At 55.9% G+C, this 16930-nt stretch overlaps 1 protein-coding gene across 1 annotated transcript; it reads right to left on the bottom strand.

The window, feature by feature from the left end:
- Positions 1 to 214: 214 nt before the first annotated feature.
- Positions 215 to 15596, bottom strand: LOC147368104 (uncharacterized). The gene is made up of 3 exons (XM_086408407.1): positions 15452 to 15596; positions 12635 to 12763; positions 215 to 11540 (listed from the first exon to the last, which is right to left on the bottom strand). The coding sequence occupies exon 3, from the start codon at positions 11508 to 11510 to the stop codon at positions 300 to 302; it is 11211 nt and encodes a 3736-aa protein (XP_086264533.1). The 5' UTR covers positions 11511 to 11540; positions 12635 to 12763; positions 15452 to 15596; the 3' UTR covers positions 215 to 299.
- Between the last annotated feature and the right edge of the window lie 1334 nt (positions 15597 to 16930).

Here is a 16930-nt window from a genome sequence, read left to right as displayed (position 1 = left end):
CCTGCTCGCCCTGGATGAATACAGTGGCACAAGTGAGTCCAGGCTGGCTGCCCTGACCTCCGCAGAAGGCTTAGGGTCCCGATTCCAGGCACAGACCCCAGGTGCCTGCGGCGTGGCTGAAAGTTTTGCACCCCTCTGGTCCAGGATGTTCTAGGGCCCCCAGATTCCCACCCCACACCATGCCCAAGACGCCCACACGCACAGGAGGCCAAGATCCAGGCTGTGGAGGGCTTTATTCATGAAACCCAGAGAGCCACGCGGCCCCTCCCCTGGCATCCCCCCACCAGTAAGCCAAGGTCCTAGACGCCTGGCCACTGCGTGTGTCGTGAGTTGTCCCACACCGCTGGCCCCAGGAGCGCGTCCGTGGTGAGGGAGGCCCGGGTGCTGTGGCCGCGCCAGGTGGCTTGAAGCATCTTGGCTGCGTCCTGTTGCTGCTTCAGCCGACGACGCACGACGAAGCCCCTCCAGGCAGACTGGATGGCCGTGGCCGCCTTGGTCTGATGATGGGGTGGCCGCCGAAGGCTCTGGGCGGTTGACTGGGTCAGGCAGCCCCGTGGCACACCGGCCTGGCTGGCAGCACCCCGGCCCGTGCCATGCACCACCCGGGTGGGCAGCGTGTGGCCGCACGTGTGGCATGTGCGGGGGCTGGAACCCACAAGCATCACCACGCTGGGTGGGCTTCCGAGTCCGGAGGTCAGGGACTGGCAGAGAGCACAGACATGGGGCTGGCAGGACTGGAAGCAGCGGTGGTCAGACGTCGTCCTAGCCCCACTGCCGGTCTTAGCCCACACGTTCTGGAGCAGCATTTGCTGGGTGCGGCTCTGGCGGACGACGAAGCCTCTCCACGCAGCCTGGATGATGGTGGCAGCTCGGCAGAGGCGGGCCAGGTCCCGCCGCACACAGTAGCCACGCCAGGCAGCCTGGATGATGATGGCCCACTGGTGCCACACCTTGATGGTACGGCGCACCAGGAAGCCACGTGCACACGCCTGGATGATGACCGCCGCGTGGATGATTATCTTCTCTACAGCCTGCACTGATGCCACCAACTCCCTCGGCTGTCTGGGGTCCACCGCTGCCTTGCTGCCCACGACATCCCAGGGCACAGTGCCCCCAGCTGGCTCCCAAGCGCTGCCAGGGGCCACGGTGCTGCCCCTGGGCCCAACTGCTATGCTGGGGATGGTAGAATTCCTCGCTTGGCCACCAGACATGGCAGTGTCCTCCGGGCCCTGGAGTACAGCGGGAGTCAGGGACATCCCGAGACTGTCAGCTGGAGTCAGGGACGTCCCGAGACTGTCAGCTGGGGCCAGGGACACCCCAAGATGGTCAGCTTGAGTCAGAGACGCCCTGAGACTGTCAACCGGAGGCAGGGGTGCCCCGAGACTGTCAGCCGGAGTCAGGGACGCCCCCAGATTGTCAGCTGGAGTCAGGGATGCCCCGAGACTGTCAGCTGGGGTCAGGGGCACCCCAAGCTGGTCAGCCAGAGTCAGGGATGCCCCGAGATGGTCAGCCGGAGTCAGGGGCGCCCCAAGACTGTCAGCTGGAGTCAGGGACATCCCAAGACTGTCAGCCGGAGTCAGGGACGCCCCCAGATTGTCAGCTGCAGTCAGGGATGCCCCAAGACTGTCAGCCGGAGTCAGAGACACCCCGAGACTGTTAGCCGGAGTCAGGGACGCCCCCAGATGGTCAGCTGGACTCTGGGATGCCCCAAGACTGTCAGCCGGAGTCAGGGACGCCCCGAGACTGTCAGCTGGAGTCAGGGATGCCCTGAGATGGTCAGCCGGAGTCAGGGATGCCCCAAGATGGTCAGCTGGAGTCAGGGACACCCCAAGACTGTCTGCCGGAGTCAGGGATTCCCCAAGATGGTCAGCTGGAGTCAGGGACACCCTGAGACTCTCAGCAGGAGTCACAGAAGTTCCAAGAATGCCAGCGGGAGTCTCGGATGCCCTGAGACTCTCTGCAGGAGCCATGAAGCTAAGGGAAATTGGAGACGCCTGCGGCAACTCCTGCCTAAAAAGGGGCCGCCGGGAACCCCTCGGTGAAGACTCATAACCCAGAGACACCCTCCGAATCCCAGGGTTCTGCTTAGAGCTGGCCATGCCCTGTGCCAGCTCATTAGTGTGGATTATTGGCGTTAAGGCTGGCGGTGCATGCAGGGAATGTTTAGGAAATTTCTGTGAGGACTCGGGGGCATCCTGCTGCTCTTGACCGGAGGGCACAGTCCCAGCTGCAGAACTGTCTGGCTTTTCTCGTACAGAAATAGCATGCATGGACCTGAAGGATGTTCTAGGGCCAAGGGGCCTGTGGCCATTCTGAATCAGACCGCCAGCCGCTGTCTTCTGGGGTGCGCTGGGAATGGCTTCCTTCTGGAAACCACTGTACGTCAGCTTTCTAAACAGGGATGGATGAGGTGAAACACGTGGCTGTGACCTCCGGGAAGTTCTTGGGGTCCCCGTCCAAGCCACAGACCCTGGGTGTAGACCGGTGGCCGCAGTATTGTCATGGGTCGGCTTGGGTGACCCTGAGACTCCAGTAGAAGCCATGATCCCACGGGACTGGTGAGTCATTGAGGGGCTCTGAGGCAGTATATGAGCCACCAAAGCCTTTTGATAAGCCGAGGGGCTCCGGAGTGTAGTGTGAGAGCTTGGCCTCTGCGGGTGAGCCAGTGGGGCCCCAGTGCCCTTGATGGGCACCGTCTGCACACTGGGGCTGGCAGCCGCAGTGTGGGAACCAGGGGCCACCAAATTGGTCTCTGACCTCTGCTGCAGGGTTGGGGTGCCACTACTGACCGTGGAGGGCTTGGCAAGACTCGGCGACTGGGGAAGGACAGAGGCCACACTGCTGGGCATTGACTTAGCTTGGCCGGGAGCTACCTCCTCCAATAGCGGCCTCTGGTCTTTGGGAAGAGCCTCATTCTCTACAGGGAATTCTTGGCTGTAGTCAGTGTCTATTGCCAGGGGACTATGGTATATCCATGGGGTTGCCGCAAGGACTTCGGACCCCTGCCTGGATACGGACCCCTGGGGAGGAGCCCTGCCCGGGTCCTCTGGCCTCATCACAGTCTTGGGATCTGTGGTCTCAAATGCCGTCACCACCCCAAGAGCCTGGTTCAACTGTGAGGCTTTTTGCAGAACCGAAGGCACTTGGTATACTCCACCGGCCGTGCCAGGAGCTTCCTGGAGGGGAGCTTGAGCCAGGCCAGGGGGATGGGATGCCTGCAAGGTGGTTGTGGACCCTTCCCCTGCCAGGCCCCCATGGTATGGACGAGGAGAGATTCCAATCAGCAGGGACCCCTGGGGAAGGCTCGGGGCCACGCCTCCGACTGTGGAGGGTGGACTGGCTGTACTAGCCATGGCCTCCAGAACTAGGTTCTGACTCAGTCCCCCAGGCATAGATGCTGTGTCCACAGTAGAGTTCACAGGACAAGGAGGGATTCTGGAGTCCACTGCACCTAGCACTGAATCTAAGAGCAGGTCCGGAGCACTTAGACTAGCTGACGGCTTCACCGAGAGACCTTGCTTCTTCCCGTCACTGCCAGATGCTGCAATCAGACTGGGGGACACTGAAGTCGCCACAGAACTCATAGGCACAGTTCTGGCCATGCCAGTTGCCCCAGACCCTGGAGGAAGGCCCTGGGCTACACTGCGGCTCATGGGATCTAGAGCAAGGCCCTGGCCCACGCCACCGATCACAGGCCCTGGGGGAAGGCCCTGGCCCACGCCACCAATCACAGGCCCTGGGGGAAGGCCCTGACCCACGCCACCAATCACAGGCCCTGGAGGAAGGCCCTGGTCCATGCCACCGATCACAGGCCCTTGAGGAAGGCCCTGACCCACGCCACCGATCACAGGCCCTGGGGGAAGGCCCTGGCCCACACCACCGATCACAGGCCCTGGGGGAAAGCCCTGGCCCACGCCACCGATCACAGGCCCTGGGGGAAAGCCCTGGCCCACGCCACCGATCACAGGCCCCGGGGGAAAGCCCTGGCCCACGCCACCCATCACAGACCCCGGGGGAAGGCCCTGGCCCACGCCACCGATCACAGATCCTGGGGGAGGGCCCTGGCCCACGCCACCGATCACAGACCCCGGGGGAGGGCCCTGGCCCACGCCACCGATCACAGACCCCGGGGGAGGGCCCTGGCCCACGCCACCGATCACAGACCCCGGGGGAGGGCCCTGGCCCACGCCACCGATCACAGATCCTGGGAGAAGGCCCTGGCCCACGCCACCAATCACAGACTGAGGAGGAAGGCCCAGGCCCACGCCACCAATCACAGACCCTGGAGGAAGGCCCAGGCCCAGGCCACCAATCACAGACCCTGGGGGGAGACCCAGGCCCACACCACTGATCACGGACCCTGGGGGAAGGCTCAGGCCCACGCCACTGATCATGGACCCAGGGGGAAGAGTATGGACTACACCATTGACCACATAACCTGGTGGAAGGCTGGGGGCCACACAACTCAATATGGGCCCTGGAGGAAGGCTCTGGCCCATGCCTCTGATCATGGACCCTGGGGGGAGGCTAGAGGCCATGCCACCGGCTACAGAACCTGGGGCCACAGCACTGGGCATGCCCATTGCAGGCTCCTGGCTGATAACATCAGCTTGTTGGTAACTGCTGGAGATTGTGGACACAGAAGGACACCGGTGGTCCAGAGATACTGGAAGATCCACGCTGACCTGAGATATGCTGGGGCCCACACTGGTCACGGAAAACTTAGACGAACTCACACCCAGTCTACTGGACACTGAAGCCTGAGAGAAGCCAGGAGCCATCCTGGCCGATTCATGAGGCAAAGGGGCAGCAGCCACAGAGGCACGGGATGTCATGGGAGCCATGCCCCTGCTCATCTGAGATTGGCTTGGGCCCATGGCGGTAGCCACACTCCTCTGGCCCACCCTCCCCGCTCTGCCAGGGGCCATGGGTACCTGAGACATACTTAGGAACATGCCAGTAGCCAGAGTCCCCCGAGACACATCTGGGAGCACTTCGGAGGCTGTGGCACCCTGGGATCTGCTCACAGACATGCCCCTCAACAGAGACACACTGGCTTCCTGGCCTAGACAAGAGTCCTCCCCACTGGCCACAGGCGCCTGGTAGAGGTTTGGAGCAGAAACGATGACAGCAGGTTGTTCCGTTACTCTTGGGTGCCTCCCACCAATATCAGGCAGCTGATGAAAGCCCAGGGCCACCTCGCTGAACTCAGGGACCTGGGGATGCGGGGCCACCCCTCTGACCGTCAGAGGATCTTGATGTGGGTCCACCCTAGCAGACACGGCTGGCTGGCTCAGACCCTGGCCCACGCCATTAGCCACTGATGCATATGGTGCACCCGAGGTGACTTCAATGGCAAAGGATGAATAATGCTGACTGGGAGCCACTGCATTCACCCTCGAGGATGGTAGATTTGGACTCACCCTAGGGGCCCAACTCGGCTGACTCATAGCACAACCTGCACCACTCATCACAGGTAGCTGGGCCAGGCTGGGGGTCCCCCTAGTGGCCACAGATGGCTGCGCTAGGCGGGGGGCCACCACACAAGTCATAGAAGGCTGGCCTAAGCTAGGAGCCATCCCACTGGTAAAAGATGGCTGGCTTTGGCAGGGGGATACTCCAAAGGTCAAAGATGGCTGGCTTAGGCTGGGGACAACCCCACCAGTCACAGATGTCTGGGTTAAGCTGCGGGCCACTCCAGTAGTCACAGGTGGCTGGGCGAGGCTGGGGGCCACCCCACTGGTCACAGGTGGCTGGGCAGGGCTGGGGGCCACCCCACTGGTCACAGGTGGCTGGCTGAGCTTGGGATCCACCCCACTAGTCACAGGTGGCTGGGCAAGTGTGGAGGTCACCCCACTGGTCACAGGTGGCTGGGTGACGCTGGAGGCCACGCCACTGGTCATAGATGGCTGGGCGAGGCTCAGGGCCAATCTGCAGGCCATCAGTGGGTGTGAAAAGCTGGGAACCACCCCCTCAACCATCAATGGCTGGCCTAGGCTGAGGGACACCTTCTTGGTCCTGAACATCTGGCCTAAGCTGGGAGTCACCTTATTGACCACTGATGGCTCAGATAGGCTGCTGGTCATTCTACTGGCCATAGAGAGCTGGCCTGGATTTGAGGCCACCTTACTGGCTACTACAGGCTGAGATAGGCATGAGGTCAACCTACCAGCCACAGCCGGCTGCTGATAGACAGTAGGGACCATGTTACTCGATGACAAACTTCTGGTCAACACAGTCCCATAGGGTGCCTGTGACAAACTCTCCTTCAGATTCATGGAACTCTGATCTGAGGACATGTCTTCCTCATCCTCTGAGTCCCAGTGCACACTCAGTGTCATGCGACTGGCCAGTGAGCTATGCTGTAGAATGGGGATCAGCTCTGAGTCTACAGAAGACTGGTCATGCAGGCTCGGGGCCAGGTGCCTGTGACCTGCTCCCTCAGTCTCTTCCACACTCCTGGGTCCCTGGGACCTCTCCACGGCCTCTGCGGAGAGGAGAGCATCTAGATCAAAGTCCCTGTCCAAGCTGGCTTCCCAGGCCTCCTCGTCTACCACGTCAACAGCGGCCATGCTGGCCACAGACATGGTGGAAAGGCCGAGTGAGCCGCAGCTGCGCAGCGAGCTCTGGGAATTGCTCATATTTAGGCCGTAGTCTGTGCAGCCCTGGGAGAAGCTTCTGGACAGGTCATTGTCTGAACCTTGTGGCATATTGGCCACCAGTTCACTAGGTATATGGCCAGTTATCCGCTCCTGTGGGCCATGTGCCCTGGAAAGGCTACCCCGTGTTTGATTCTTCTCCTTCCCAGGGATGGCTGTTCGGGAAAGGGTGGGTGTCAGCTTATTGCCAGGGGAGACTTGGAACAGACCGGGATCCACCTGACCCCCTCGCTTGGCTGCCCAGCAACGACCAGGAGCTATGGAGCCGGGCCAGGGACCTGGGGTTATGACGCAGGCCTTGGGGGCATGTACTTGTGCTTTGCTCACTGTGGCGGCCTGTGGCGGAACTGGGGTCGCTTCTTTGGTCACCTGCCTAGGGCCCCTGCAGCCTCGTTTATGATTCGGGGACCGTGTTCTCTGCACGGTCTCCTCGGGGACCACAGGTAGCTGTTGTGGAACTTTGGTCCCTTGGGGTTGGCCCCCACCGGGGGATGCCCTGCTGATCCCCGAGGGCTGACACCAGCAAACAGAACCCCCATAGTTGGTGGCACAGCTGTGGGAGTGGGTGCCGCTCCCACGACCTGTGGTGCTGGGAAGCTTGCCCGGTGCTAACCTGCACTCCCCTGGGGATGCCCTTGTGTGTGGGGCCACCCTGCTGACCACGTGTGGACTGTGGGTGCTTGTGGTTGAGCTGCCAGTGGCCAGTGATGGATGGCTGGTGCTCGGGCCCACGCCATTGGCAAGGAGTGGCTGCCACAGACCGGAGGCCGGCTGTTGGTGGGGCATGTTGGACAAGTTGGGGTCCACATCACTCACCATTGGGCCGAGGGCTGATGCCAATTCACTCACCCTGGGGTGCAGGCACACTCTTTCCTCACAGTTCTTGAGGGTCAGGTACAGATTTAAGGGGCTTCTGCTGGGTCCCGTCTCCCATGACAGAGTGGGACCCGGGGCAGAAATAGGGGGATACTGGTGAATGGTCATCACCCCAGCAATCAAGGAGGCACCTACAGAGACCACGGATGAGCAGGGTGACCCCCCGAGCATAGCCCCATCCCCCCTCTCTTCCAAGAGCCCGGACGGCCAGCCTGTGACAAAACCCTCCCAGGCCCCACCCCAGGGAACCCTAACCTTGCTGGGCTGTAGTCTCATGGGGCCCAGGCTGGGCCCCCACGCGGCCGACAGGCTCCCCCTGCAGTCCACCTCCACGGGGGCCGGCATCACGGTCATCCCACTTCCCATCGTTTTGGAGGCAGCCTTGGGGAGGCCGACTCCAGACCTCAGGGCCGCCTGAGAGAGAGATTGGCTGAGGACTGCACCCAGCTCACCCTGACACAGGGCCTGGCTCAAGGTGGCGCGCTCCTCCTCCGTCAGGGCCTTGCTAAGCACGTCCGCCAGTCTGCTCTGAATGGCCTTAGTCAGCTCGCCCCGGGACAGTGCGCGGGACAGGCTGGTGCCCAGCTCGCCCCAGGAGAGCGCCTTCACCAGCACCGTGCCCAGGATGCCCTGGGGCAAGGCCTTGGCCATCGTGGCTCCCAAGACTTCTTTGGACAGGGCCTGGTTCAGGGCCGCCCTCACTTCCCCCCGGGAGAGGGCTTTGGCCAGCAGGGCGCGGAGGTCCTCCTGCGAGCCCAGCACGGCGGCCAGCTCAGCACACAGGGAGGCGAGTTGGGAGGCCGCTAGCTCCTCCTGGCTGGGCGGGGGTGCGCTGGTGGTTGAAGGCTGGGCCCGGGCAGCCCTGCCGTCCCCCCAGGATTCAGCGTTGCACGTGGTGTGGCCAGCAGAGGCCAGCAGAGGCACCAGCGTGTTCTGGGTCTCAGAGGCCCCCTGGTGCAGGCCCAGGGTGGCCTTGCCCTGCACGTAGCTGTGGGATGGGAGCTGGGTCAGTCTGTCTTCTGGCTTGGCTCGGGGCAGAGCGCCAATGTGCTGGCAGGGCTGGGTGGAAGCCTTGAAGCCCACCAGGAGTGGCTGCGACTGCGTCTTGCTGCTGAGTTCAGCAGCCTGGTGGGCCGCATAGAGGCTCTTGGCTGTATCTGTGACCAGCTGGGCCTGGGACTGCGCCTTTGTCAATCTGGTGGGGAGATGCCCTTGGGACTGTACCTTGATCACTGCTGTGGTCAGCTCTGCCTGGGACTGCGCCTTCATCAGCTTGGCGGGCAAGTGTGCCTGGGACGGTGTCTTAGACAGACACACACTCAGGTGTGGTTGGGCCACGGCGGCGGGGGTTTGGGCTTGTGGGTATCCTTGGCCCTGGGCCATGGTCAACTTGGCAGACACGTGATCCTGGGGCAGGGCCTTAGTCAGCTCGGCCAGCAGTTGGGCCTGAGGCGAGCCTGTGGTTGAACGAGGGGCCAGTTGCGCTTGAGGCAGACATGTGCTCAGAGGCGCCCCAGCGGTTCTCGCAGGCCCATACAGTTGGGATTGAACCTTCAAGATGTCCGTCCTCGGATATGCCCACTTGTTCCTGTCGCTCGCCACTTTTGCCCAGGTCAGATCCCCGGGCATTTCCATGGCCATACTGGTGTCAGACGTGGTTTCCGTTTTCCCTTGTTTCTGGGAGAAGGCCTTGATTTTCTCACCTTCCAAAGGAGGCCTGGCTGGAGGCTTGGGAGCCCCAGCCCCCGGATGCGACGGGGGAAAGCATTTCACTTTTCCCTCTGTCAAGTATGAGCGGGACGAGACCTTGACCGCCCTGGTTGCCTGTCTCGCGTTCACCGTGGCCCTGGCCTTTGGTCCACTTAGACACGTGTGGGATGAGGTGTCGGAAATTCCAGCTGTCGCCGCTGCTGAAAACGGAGGCTTGAGGTTTCCAGCTGCTGACGGGGGCAGGCACAGGGTTTTGAGGATGGTGGCCACTGAGCGTAACTGAGCTGGAGTCTTGGTGATCATGGCCGCCAGGCGTGTCTGGGGAGGAGCAGTTTTCGCCACCGTGGCTCCTTGGAGCATCTGATGAGAGAGGGTCTTGGTCGCTGTAGCCACCTGACATGTCTGCAGTAGGGTCTTGGTTCCCGTGGGTGCTGGGTGCGTCTGGGGTGGCGTCTTGGTCAGCAAGGGCACTGCACACGCCTGGGGCGGGACTTTGGTCGCTGTGGCCGCAGGCCGTGTCTGAGTTGGAGACTTGATCATCGAGGCCAGCAGGCCTAGCTGGGGTGGGGCCTTCGTCATCGTGGCTGCCGGTCGTGTCTGGGGTGTAGTGTTGGTCATGGAGGTTGTTGGTCGCATTGCAGCTGGGGTCTTGGTCCCTTGGGTCACCGGGCAGGGCTGGGGTGGGGTTTTGGTGATGGTTATCATGGGCACTGGGCATGGCTGGGGTTGGATCTTACTCATCATGGCCGCCAGGCATGACTGGAGTGGGGTCTTGGTCGCCGTGGCTGGTGGGCACATCTGAGGTGGGATCTTGCCCACCGGGCCTTGGGGGTACACCTGGGGTGGGGCCTTGGTTATTGTGACAGTTGACATCGGGCATGGCTGGGGTAGGGTCTTGTTCATCATGGCTGCCAAGCACGACTGGAGTGGAGCCTTGATCATGGTGGCCGCCGGGCATGTCTGGGCCGCAGTCTTGGTCATGGGGGCTGCTGGGTCTGTCTCTGGTGGAATCTTGGCCATTGCAGCTGCCAGGTACATCTGGGGTGGGGTCCTGGCTATTGTTACCATGGGCACTGGGCAAGGCTGGGTTGAGGTCTTGGTTATCGTGGCTGCCGGGTACATCTGGAAGGGAGTCTTGCTCGTGGTCATAGTGGGCCCTGGGTGGGCGAGGGTCTTGGTTATCACAGGCGCTGGGCCTGTCTGAGGTAGCATTTTGAGGACCTCTGCTTCCGTGTGGACCTGGGTTTGGGTCTTGAATTGTCCTTGAACTGCCTGGGCGCACCTTGCAGATGGTGGTGGCCCCATGGCTCCTGCCTTGTTGGCCCTGGAAGTTATTTGCTTGGTCTTCATTGGGTCCCCTTCTACTTGGACAAGGCAGGTACTTCTGACCGTTCTTGTCATCAGGCATGGGCGGCACTTCGCATCGAGACTCATGGGACATGGAAGTTTGATGGCGACTGTCTGGTGTGGCAGGAAGGTGACGCTGGGGCCTCCGGCAGAGCACGTCCCAGGCGGTGACATGCCCTGGGACTGCAAAAGGGCCGGTTGGTGGGTATAAGTGGCCAGGCTGTCAGAGGAAGGGAACTGGGTTTCCTTACTCACCATGGTGGGCTGGGCCAGAAGGGACTTGCCCTCTTCCGGATGCTGGAACCGCACCTGCTGGGGCGGGTGGTAAGGGATGTCGCGTTCCTCCACCTTTGCTTTTTTCTCCATCGCCTTGCCAGCCCGGAGGAGGCGCCTGGTGTTGAAGCGTCGCCAGGACGCCTGGATGGCCTTGGCCGCCATCATCTGCGAGATAAGCTTCTGCCGGAGGCGGTACCCCCTCCAACAGGCTTGAATGAGGGTGGCTGCGCGGGACACCATTATGTCCATTTCATCCACCAGGACATTCCTGAAGGCCTGGCTCTCCACCACAGCGCGGAGGCGAGGGACACGACGAGCCACCGTCTTGTCCTTGTCAGGCTGTTCCAGAAGGGTCTCCTTGGAGGCAGGGGGTTCGCTCTGGGGCTGTGGATGCAGTGTTCCCGGTTTGTCTTGGAGACTGGGATCGGGCTGATAGGAGCTCTGCCCACTGGGTGACGCCTGTAGCTGTGAACACAGTGTCCTCATTCTATCTTGGAAATTGGGGATGGACTGATAGCTCTGCCCACTGGGTGACGCCTGTAGCTGTGAACACAGTGTCCCCATTCTATCTTGGAAATTGGGGATGGACTGATAGGAGCTCTGCCCACTGGGTGACACCTGTAGCTGTGTTGCTTGCTGCATTGTCTTGGTTCCTAGGCGGGTCGGCTCTGCCTGTGGGGGGCAGTAGGGAGGTGGTCAGGGAGGAGCGTCATGCAGACACGAGGCCTCCTAGCGGGGGCGGGTACTCACCCCCAGAACCTACGTGTTCTTGTTCCTGGGATCTTGCCATCTTCCTCCTCCACTTGGCAGGTACTCCTTCCCAGTCACATGCCCGGGTGCCCTTTCGTACCCAGGCCACATCATCCTGTGGCTACTTCGACATCAGCACACAGGGCACATTCTCACCTGAACGCCTGACCACCTACCTGCTCTTCAACTTTCCTCTGTATCTGGAACACACTATAAGGACAGCACTGATCATACTGTTTTGGAAATATCCTGCCTGTGTCCGTGTGCGTGGTGTGATTTGCTTTTTCCCACTGACTGATGGTATTCTGAATTCTTAGATGGTAGGAACCAAGCCTGACTCATTTCTGGGGCCGCATCTCAGGCACAGGGCCTGGGCTCCCAGTTGTGAAAAGGTAGATGTTCTGAGTGGCTAGCTTGGCTGTAAATGAATAGGGGAGCAGATTGAAGGTTGGATGGATAGATGGATGACTAGATCCTGAAGGGATAAATTAGTGGACGAATGAATATTGGATGGGTTGGAGGAACAGATAAGAGAGTTTGGGCTGAAAATGGGTGAGTAAATGAAGTTGATGAATGAATGGGCAAACAGATCAGTAAATAAGGAAATGGATGCATGGATGGATGGATGGATGATAGCATAAACAGATAAATGGATGGGTGTCTGAGTAGCAGGATAGTTGGATAGATGGAGAGATGGAGGATAGATGAGTGGGTGAGTGAATAGATGGAAATGAGTAGATAAATGAGTGAGTGAATGACGAAAGGTAAAGGAATTGGTAAAGAGATCAATGAAAAGGAGGTGGATTGACGAATGGCTGGATGGATCAGATGGGGGATAACATAGATGATGGATAGATCAATGACAGATGGAAGGATGGGTACAGGAAAAAACGAAGAGGTGACTAGATTTCAGAAGTATCCCGGTGCAGAGTATTCATACACTCAGGCAGCCCTGGAGCATAAGACACTTTCTTTACAGGAGTCCCCCCTTCTGGCTGGGACCACAGACTTCATACCTTGGAAGATCATAGAGTTGGAGGAGGAGCAGGAGAAGAAGGTGCAGTCTCAGAAGCCAGCTTGCAAGAAGCAGCAGCCTTCAGCCCTTCATCCCACGCAATGTGCAGCAACACTGCCCTGGGCTGACTCTGTCCCCAAGACCAAAATGAAGAGATGTGAAAACCAAAAAAAAACCCCAAAACCCCAAAAAACTAAATTCTATTTAAAAAACAAAACAAAACCTTTTTTGTTACTGCAAAGTTCACTTATTCAGAGGTAAAACTAGAGAAATAACAGTCAGGTCAAAGAGTAGGGTAAAGCCACCATCAAAAATTGGTATTTTGGGCGACTTCCCTGGTGGTTTAGTAGCTAATGTAGTGGCTAATTCTTGTGTCCAGTGGAGGGGACCTGGGTTCGATCCCTGGCCAGGGGACTAGAACCCAAATGCCTCAACTAAGTCTTGGTGCATCCAGATAAATAAATAAATCTTTTTTTTAAAAAATGGCATTTTGGCTATGACTGTCAGTGAATTTCCTCCATGTTCATGTCTTTGGATTAACAATGAAACATCAAAAACAAAGAATTTTAAGTCCAAAACTGAATGTGCAAGGAAGTTTATTCCCTTTAAAAAAAATTTTTTTATTGAAATATAGTTGATTTCCAATGTTGTATTAGTTTCAGGTATATAGCAAAGTGATTCAGTTATATATACATGTCTATATTCCTCCTTAGAATATTTATTTGTGCTAGTTTATTTATTTAGCTGCACCAGGTCTTATCTGTGGAACGTGGGGACTTCAGCTGCAGCATATGAGATCTCGTTCCCTGACTGGGGATTGAACCCAGGTCCCCTGCACTGGGAGCTTGGAGTCTGAGCCACTGGACCATGAGGGGAGGCACATATATATTCCTTTTTGACATTCTCTTTCATTATAGGTTATTACAAGATATTGAGCATAGTTCCCTGTGTTATCTTGTAGGTCCATTTGGTTATAGATTTGATATGTATCAGTGTTATTTTGTACCTAAAAAAAAAAAAACCTGGAAATAACCAAAAAGGTGATTGCTAGGGGGTCAGTTAACAAGTGTATAAGGAAGGGTACTCAAGGATGTTTATCACCGTATTGTTTATGAGAGTCAAAACTGAAAACAACAATGCTTTTCAGCAGGGAGGTGGCTTAAATGCAGGAGGCCCGGGTTCAATCCCTGGTCAGGGAACTAGATCCCACAAGCCACAACTAAAATTTCTCATGACTCAAGGAAGACTGAAGACCCTGCATTCTGCAGCTAAAATAGGGCACAGTCAGATAATATTTTTAAAAAAGAAAAGAAAGGGTTTAAAAAAGAAATGGTGTGCAGATCCACCAGAATAGGTAAAATTTAAAAGGGAAACAAGTTACAACCACTTGGATCTCTATCTTGAGGACAAGTCATCAATTCTACTCAGATGAATATACTCAGGAGGTTCAAGTGTTTACACTCACCCCAAACCAGAAACCATCCAAATGTCCATCAACAGAATAATGAATAAGTCAACTGTATATCTATCAATATATTAATATAAATGAATAGAATTAAAAATATCGACCTATTTATAAATCAATGCATTTTATTTGACATGTCAGTGAGAAAGCGGTCAACAGTATAGAGGAATCTCACATACATTGTTTTCAGTGAAAGAACCTGAACATAAAAGACAACAAATTGGTTCCTCCAGTTATAGGACATACAAAAGAGAAGAGAAGAAATTAAGCTCTGCTATTGAAAGTCTAGACAGGGGCTTCCCTGGTGATCCAGTGGTTAAAAATCCACCTTGAAAGGTAAGGGACACGGGTTTGATCCCTGGTCCCGGAAGCTCCCACATGCCAAGGAGCAACTAAGCCTGTGTGCCGCAACTGCTGAAATCTGCACACTTAGAGCCTGTGCTCCACAACAAGAGGAGCCGCCGCGATGAGAAGTCCTCGCGTCACAACAGAGAGCAGCCCCTACTCACGGCAACTAGAGAAAGCCGGTGCGTAGCAAGGGAGACCCATCACAGCCAAGAAATAAAATAAATACAGAAATGAGGTGATTGAGAGGGGACATGGGCGGGCTTGGGAGGCCAGTCACGTAGGTTTCTTTGGATTGTGAAAATATGGCCTGGCTTTTCTCTCTGCATCACCTTCATATAGAGGCCAAAATACTCATAAGTGATGATGAGGAATATGTAAGGAGATAAGCAAAGAATCAGAGCATAGCTTAAATGAAAAATGCGAGTTATAAACAACAAGCGCACAGGACTTGACCTTTTTCTTTTCTTCACGTGCTTGGCCGCATCAGGTCTTAGAGTGGCGGGCAGGCTCTTCTCTACTTAGGGCGTGTGGGCTAAGTAGCTGCGGTGTGCCGCCTCAGCTGCCCCCGTGGCATATGGGGTCTTAGTTCCCCGATCAGGATCAAGCCCACATCCCCTCCGTTGGAAGGTGGATTCTTAACCACTGGACCACCGGGGAGGTCCCAGGACTTGACTTTTAAAAAAATACAAACACACACAACACACACACACTGGAATAGACATTAAAAAATCTGGAAGGATAAACAATTAAATTGACAAGTGATTGTGTGTGTGTGTGTGAGGAGTAGTCTCAAGGGGTACTTTAATAAACAAAATTTAACTTAAAACATTAGAATTTGGCCTTTTAGTCAAGCTGGCAGGAGGATATGATGTGGGGACCTGGCCTCCCTCACTCCTTCATTCAAACATAGAAAGAATGATGGAGTATTTTAAAACAGTGTTACGTGGTGATCATGGTTTAATGCACAGAAACATCAGATTACTAAATTGAAAACCAGTAACTAACTTAACACTGTGTGTCGATTCCACTTCAAAACCAAACAACACGGACTTCTCTGGCGGTCCAGGGGTTAAGACTCCACACGTCCACTGCAGGGATCTCGGGTTCAGTCCCTGGTTGGCAAACTAAAATCCCACGTGCCTTGTGCTGCAGCCAAAAACAAATGAACTCATAGGAAGAGAGATCAGATTTGCGGTTACCGGAGGGAGTGGGGTAGGGAGAGGGGGACGTGGATGAAGACAGTCAAGAGGTACATACTTCCAACTATAAGATAAATATATATTAGGGATGTAATGTACAACATGATTTAAAAATACTGTTGTATGTTGTATATGAAAGATTTAAGAGAGTGAATTCTGAGTTATCACCACAAGGGAAAATAATTTTCTTTTTCTTTTATTTTGTATCTATATGAGATGATGGATGTTCACTAAACATTTCTTTTATATATTTATTTATTTATTTAAGGCCATGACTTGCAGCATGTGGGATTAATTCTCCAAGTGAAAGTGAAAGTCGCTTTGCTGCTGCTGCTGCTAAGTCGCTTCAGTCGTGTCCGACTCTGAGAGACCCCATAGATGGCAGCCCACCAGGTTCCCCCGTCCCTGGGATTCTCCAGGCAAGAACACTGGAGTGGGTTGCCAGTTCCTTCTCCAATGCATGAAAGTGAAAAGTGAAAGTGAAGTCGATCAGTCGTGTCCGACTCTAGCAACCCCATGGACTGCAGCCTACCAGGCTCCTTTGTCCATGGGATTTTCTAGCCAAAAGTACTGGGGTGCCATTGCATGTCCAAATCTTTGCAACCCCATGTTCTATACAGTCCATGGAATTCTCCAGGCCAGGATACTGGAGTGCGTAGCCTTTCCCTTCTCCAGCGGATCTTGCCAACCCATGAATCAAACAGGGGTCTCCTGCATTGCAGGCATATTCTTTACCAACTGAGCTATAACCAGAGATCAAATCCGCACCCCCTGCACTGGGAGCTCAGAGACTTAACTGCTGGATCACCAGGGAAGTCCCAATGTTCACGAAACTTCTTGTGATCATTATTTCATGATGTACCTAAGTCATTATGCCATACACCTTAAATTTGCACAGTGCTGTATGTCAATTATGTTTCAATAAAACTGGGGGAAAACTTTTCTTTAAAAAGAAAACTATACCTCAACAACAAACCAACTCATAAAAAAAGAAAGCAAGAAAGAAAAGTCGCTCAGTCGTGGGCCACTCTTTGCGACCCTATGGACTGTAGCCCACCAGGCTCCTCCATGCATGGAGTTTTCTAGGCAAGAGTACTGGAGTGGGTTGCCATTGCCTTCTCCAGGGGATCTTCCTGACTCAGGGATCGAACCAGGGTCTTCCACAGTGCAGGTAGACGCTTTACTGTCTGAGGCACCAGTTACCATAAAAAAAGGAAAAGAAAAACTTTGTAATTTCCTTTTTAAAAAAGAAGAAAAAAGAAAAACGTTATCAAAATCTAGCTCT

This window comes from Bos grunniens, chromosome 7 (genome assembly GCF_055505025.1).
Source record: "Bos grunniens cultivar Pamir isolate PY7600 chromosome 7, Bosgru_T2T1.0, whole genome shotgun sequence".
NCBI classification, from domain to species: domain Eukaryota; kingdom Metazoa; phylum Chordata; class Mammalia; order Artiodactyla; family Bovidae; genus Bos; species Bos grunniens.
Note: the sequence above shows the minus strand (reverse complement) of the source record. Positions and strands in the feature narration are given on the sequence as shown.

Coding starts and splice junctions, on each gene's coding strand:
- LOC147368104 (XM_086408407.1), bottom strand. CDS start 11,510: ATGCAGCAAGCAACACAGCTACAGGTGTCACCCAGTGGGCAGAGCTCC.